This window comes from Ambystoma mexicanum, chromosome 3q (assembly GCF_040938575.1).
Source record: "Ambystoma mexicanum isolate Mex_15411 chromosome 3q, UKY_AmexF1_1, whole genome shotgun sequence".
NCBI lineage: Eukaryota > Metazoa > Chordata > Amphibia > Caudata > Ambystomatidae > Ambystoma > Ambystoma mexicanum.
In genome coordinates this window covers 312,626,058-312,632,057 of record NC_090926.1, presented here as the reverse complement: position 1 = coordinate 312,632,057, position 6,000 = coordinate 312,626,058, and the positions used below count along the sequence as shown (strand labels likewise).

General features: G+C 46.1%; 1 protein-coding gene across 1 annotated transcript in view; it reads right to left on the bottom strand.

The window, feature by feature from the left end:
- Positions 1-263: 263 nt before the first annotated feature.
- The window catches only part of ADCY6 (adenylate cyclase 6), an 820,353-nt gene continuing 814,616 nt past the window's right edge, over positions 264-6,000 (bottom strand). Inside the window, exon 23 of the mRNA XM_069653856.1 lies at positions 264-3,789. Within this exon, the coding sequence (XP_069509957.1) occupies positions 3,661-3,789 (129 nt within the window). The 3' untranslated portion in view covers positions 264-3,660. The remainder of the gene's footprint in view (positions 3,790-6,000) is intronic.

Genomic DNA, 6,000 nt, shown 5'->3' with positions numbered 1-6,000 from the left:
GGGTTTATGACACTTCGCTTTTTGGTAGCCAGATTCCGGTTTAATGGTGCCTCACTATGGGTACTGCTGTTAGGCAGTAAGCCACCTGCAGTCCACCCTCAGGTCCCATTGGAACAAGGCCAGGGTTCCTGGGTGTAAAGTGGTTGAAGCACCAGGATCACTCACCCCGTGGATCTACTTCCACGCTGAAAAGTCCTCGAAATGTGGAGGTGCAGAGATTCTGTTTAACGAGTCAAACAACATGCAGTCAAGCAATTCATTTAGGGGCAAACGTGTGGGAGGTGGGGGGAGTTGGCTTAGCTTCAGAAAACGGAACCAGCCAGTTTTAGCATTGTTTAAAACCATGTAAGCCAACTGATAAAACAACACAACCCCTATTGTGAGAAAATTAGAATCGTAGGGTGCTCACTGATCTGCAGAAAAGCACTTCAAGTTCTCTTTAGTGGGGGAAAAGGACTAGGTCAATGGAGCTGGTTGATGCAGACAACATGGGTTGGATGGACATGCACAAGGATCTTCCCTTAGCTATGAATGTTTGTTTTTTTGGTGCTCCAGAAAAAATTCTCCCTTTATAGACACACCACGAATCTCAAGGTAGATGAACCAAAGGAATGCTAGTATATATAAGGAGAACCGACCTTGCATTCTGTACTTCACATGTTAGTGGAAAAAGGATGTAGGGCTCCTGGGGTGGGACCATGATCCTGACTGCAAACAAAATAGCAAATATCAGCAGAAGAATTATGTTCCTTGACCTAAGTTTCCCCTAAGGTGAAGCTAGAGAAATTGGCGAAGAGGCAGATTGAGTGGCAAGAGAGCAGATCAGCATCCTCTCACACTCTCAGAGTGGCATAGCCAGTGAAGGAATGGTTAACACACCCATAAATGGTATTGTACATCTCAACAGTACACACATCTCAATGGGGGAGGGGGCCGTCAGCAAGGGCTAAATGGGAACAAAAAGCACACATAGTTGCAGATGAAGCACTAAAACTCCATTGGCATCGGAGAAATGTTAAGGGTGGCGGGTGAGTGGTGGTAAACTGCTTCAAATGATCCATCTGCCCAGCAGACCAAAAGGTGACGTGTTTGGTGAATGTCCCTGCAATACAGTTAGCATGTGGAGTGCTAAGAGCCTTACAGGTCAACAAGCATAGGGACACCGCACTGCACACTGACAACAAAACACTTGTGGCACTCTAGGCTACTTCACCTGGGTACCTCTTCCTAGAACACTGCTGTGGTTGCTCTGATGGGTTACTGGTTCCCAACCCTGCATTCTCACTCCTTAACCCCTCCTACCGCAGGTTGCAAGATCAAAAAGGATGGTTCGCTGGCTCTTAACCCGCACAACCCAAACCCAAGTACAGCTTCAAATGTAGCAGGTAACCTGCAGCCCCAAGTGCAGGCACAGAATCAAAAGGGTATTAATCATCTTCACAGGGGCAGGAGCAGCTTAGAAAGGATGGTGGTTTCGCCCACTGCCATCCCCAGCACCACCGGCTTCCCCCTTTGACATGCTGAATTGTCATCACGGTCCTCTGACACATTATTGGTTTGGTACACGAGTGTAGGCCAAAGCCGGCATCTGACGGAAAATACAAAATATATCCTTCATTGCGGTTCATTTTTGCTCCATTTAAAAAAAAAAAATGTTTTTTCCTCTTTGGCACCACAAATGCAAATCTGATTTCTTGGGAGGATCCAGGATATGCTTCAGGCCTCTGGGATCACTCTGGAAAGACAACCACAAACACTACTCCCAGCATATCCTGATACCTGTCAGTAACAAAACCTCTGCCCTCATTTTTCTAAGGCAGTGGTGTGTCTGCGCCCTGACATTTTCCAGCCAAGCTCAACCGTTGCTTTCAAGCTGCTATTCCCGGCATTCCACGGATGCGAGGCAGTGTGCAGTTCGAGGCAGTATAGGATCCTTGGTCTCGGCATGGCCTCCAATCACAGACCTTCCATGCAATTTTGGCACATGAGACAAACAGTAAAAAGCAGCGTCACAGTGAAGTGAGACAAGGCGTTTGTGAGGTGGTGCAGCACCAAGAAGCAAGAATATAGGAAATGGGGATCAAATGCAGACAAGGAGAGCCTGCTCCAGGCCAATCCTGTGTATGAAACAACCCCCCCTCTACTGTGAGCAAGTGTGTGTCATTTACTCATCACCCACTTATTTTAACAAAATGAACAAAAACTTGTCAGGGGGGGGGTCCAAATGCGCTCCTTACTGGTTGGTTACTATGCACAGGATGTCCCGACATGGATGTCCTTATAAATCTGACTTACTAAACTAAGCAACCCATCTAACTCTCCAATAGAATGGGTTAAGGGAAATTAAAACCACCCCCCCCTAACTTGCACACAGGATAGAGGTGCTCCGAGATCTCCCACAACAGGGCTGGGATCTGGGGAACCAACCATCTCCCTTTGAGTGTCCAACAGGCAAAAGTCAAAAAATGTTCTGTACTTTTGGAAAAACATTCAACATGTCTAGCACATGAAAAGGGCAGTTCGGACACCTCTGATCAATTCCACAACCCTTGATCCAACCAAATTAGATGTCTGAAATGCAGCTGCCCTCACCGTTGCTCTCTGATGCACTCAAAAGAAAAAAATACTGACTTTTTTGTAAAGCACCCGCTTTCTCCCCACTAGGCCGTCTGTTTCTTTTCTTTCCTTAGCTTTTGAGTATACAACTTTTTGGCTTTCAGACGAAAGCTCCAAATGGATGAAAATGGAACATCCAGGGTGATATTGAGGAGTGAAGCGCGCAGATCATAAAATGATTTTTTCAGCTCCAGGTAGGCCTACACTATTCCCAACTTGAACTTTTAGCCCTGGGAAAGTCATGAACGGCATCTTCTAACTCCCACACAGTGCATACAGCGCAATAAACTGAACAAGGCAATCCACCCTGCGGCTCCTCACCATCAGCGCCGCTCTCACTGCGTAGCCTTGTTCTTTGGTCAATGGGTTTCCATTTTGCCACCTCCTCTCATTGTTTTTGTTGCTGATGATTAGTAATTCTCAATTTAAAACGTGAAATTATTTTAAAACAAAACGGAAAGCCCTCCAAAATAAATAACTGGTAAGTACCATCTGCAAAAGCATCCTTGTCAGGAGGGTGGTGTACATCTCCTTCAGCGGCATCTCGGCACAGGATGCTGCAGTCTTGAATCTTTCCTGCCTGGCTTTGGCATGGTCACCTAGAGATATCAGTAGGGGCGATTCAAGATGGCACGAGCTTATGCACCGAGTTTTACGGGAAGGAGCAACATTGGAGGAAGTAGCTCCTCCCGGCTCCTGTTATGTGGTTTCTCTTATGCGCTGTCTTGGAAAATGACAGAGTGGGGAGAACATCCATCATAAGTCCTTGCTAAGTGCTGAAAAGCCAAACTTTGCCTGTAGCTGTGCTCAATCTGCAAGAACTTCTGCCAAAGACCAACTAAAGACGATGCCTGCCACGTGAAGTGCAGCCGCCAGCCAGAGCACCATCTCTCGGGAAATGGGCAACTACAAGATGAAGTGGTGAGTGGAGGCTGTGGGGCCCACTTTTCTCCTCTCAGAGGACAGCCGCAGTAGGTGACATTGGCCGTGTGCCCGTCACGCTTGTCGAAGGTTCTTCCCCGCTCCTCTGGGCCAAGGCTCATGCTAGCTGCTTGCAGGGCCCTCGATTAGGAAATAGGTGGTCATCTCACCCTTGCCCTTCACCTTGATGACTCCTCTGCATTCGAGTTTGTAGCCTTTATCTGCCAAGACTTGGTGCAGGTCTGTCGTCACCTAAAAAGTTAAACAAAAAGAAAGTCAAGAAATGAAAACATTGGGAATGTGTTTTCCAACAGAGATGTGTCATGACTCATGTTCGTTATGTGCTGCAGCAGCAGTTGTGTCATTAAGTACGCGCTGGGGGGAAAAAAACAGGATTCTTTCCATCCACTTTACTTGTCTTAGTGAAAATCCCTTCTTATACCAGAGTGCACAATGCTCCACCTTTCTAAGGGGTCTAGCACCAATCGCCAATGTACACTCCATCCTTCTAGTCACCTCACATGGTCTGAGCTACTATTCTTCAAATCTCCAAGGGATCGCCCTTACTACCTCTCTTGTTCATTGTCCTACTAGACCCTTAACATGCTCGAAGCATCATTCTCCCGGGTGTTCCTTCACAAAGAAACAAGACCTTTCCCAAGTGACATTTTACAATTTCAAGTCTATTCACAATTCGGTAACAGCTAGATTCTTTATCCATTTGAACTTGAATAGACTGGAACACACTGGCAATGTATTCAGCAGGACTTTGATCAGTCACAATAACTTCAGAGGCTTTTTCTTACAACCAAATCATTGCATGGGGCACAAAGCCAACAATTCAGTTTTATTAATCTATTTAGAGTCAAGGTCACGAACCAGGAAAACGGGCTGCCTTAAGTAGTTCAAATCTTGAAATATTTTCATGTGATGGGTGAAGGATAGTCAGCCACAATACCAGAATAATGTGAGTTATATCTAAGCCACATATGTTGCTATTTGTGCAGACACAACATATACACACGATTATGGGTGACAGTCTGACCATCCCAAGACGTATTTACCGCTCTATAGAACACCCAGCGCAAACATCCTGTGGTTCGACAACTTTCACCTGCGTGACTGAGGGTTCCATCTTGCACTTTTGCTGTGTGGTCCTGCATATTTTTGATTTTCCCTCACCTGGTTTACCCAATTCTTTCAGCCTCGTCAGGAATGTAAATAATCATTGTGTCCTTTTGAGTCCCACTGTAGCAAAGGGCTGCAGTGCACTCGGGTTCCCATGTGTGTGTCTCTTTGCACTGCTGACTGTATGGGGTCCAGTATTTGGTGTATGCCCTGGCTTGATTTTACTGGTGTAGAGTTTGCAGTATCCAACGGGTGTCCATACAAGGAACCCCTGTGTAAATACAGTACAGCATCCAACAGCCAGCCACTGATGTAGGACATTGTGGTGGGTGAGCAGAAAGAACTGGACTCTAAGGACATTCTAATTCACTTTTATTCAAATTATAAGAAAAAGGCCCATCTTTCCCTATTTCTAGAGGAAGTTCCCTACCTATCTAAAGGTGCTTAAGTCCCAAAGAAAGACAAGGCCTCAGTCCAAATCTAATTCTACCTGACCCTATCACTGAACTTAAACAAGTCCAGGAGATTGGCTTGATCCTCCAGGTGCGCCAATATGGAATACATTACTTACCTGCAACTCCTGTTCTCTAGCATCTAGTATAGTCACTTTTGGATCATACTATCCACAGCCAATACGAAAGGGTCCCCTAGCTCAACCCCTGTCCACCATCTACAGATTTTGGCAAGCGCACAAGAGGGGCAGTATGAGCCAACAAGACCCAGAGGGCTAGGCAGGAGGGTTTCATGTGAATCTATGAAAGATATGAATGCTGGAGAACAGGAGTTACAGGTAAGTAACATATTCCCTCTCCAGCATTGGATCTTCCATAGATTCACATGCTGTGAAAAGATTTAAAAAGCAGTATTAAAACCTGAAGAACAGACTTGCCAACACTGGACTCTGCCGCAGAATTCCTGTCAACATAGTAAAACTTGGTGAACGTGTGCACCAGCCTCAAGGTGGCTGCTCTGCAAATATCTAGCAGTGGAATCCCAGAGAGGAAAGCAGCAGTAGCCGCCACTTCCCTGGTGGAATGAGCCCTAGGCTTGCCCGAAAGCAGTCTGCCAGTTTGTCGGTGGCAGAAGGAGATGCAAGCAGCAATCGACCTTGAAATACAAGGCTGGAATACAGACTTTCCCAGCGCAGATGGGCCACATTTCACAAAAAGCTGGTCTGTTTGATGGAAGGAATTTGTATGAGCAACATAGTACTTCAGGGCTCGTACTACGTCCAAGCAAAGTAATGACTGTTCGGCAGGCGATGTAGGCGTACCAAAGAACATTCGGAAAACCACCGGCTCATTAATGTGTAACATGGACATCACTTTTGGCATA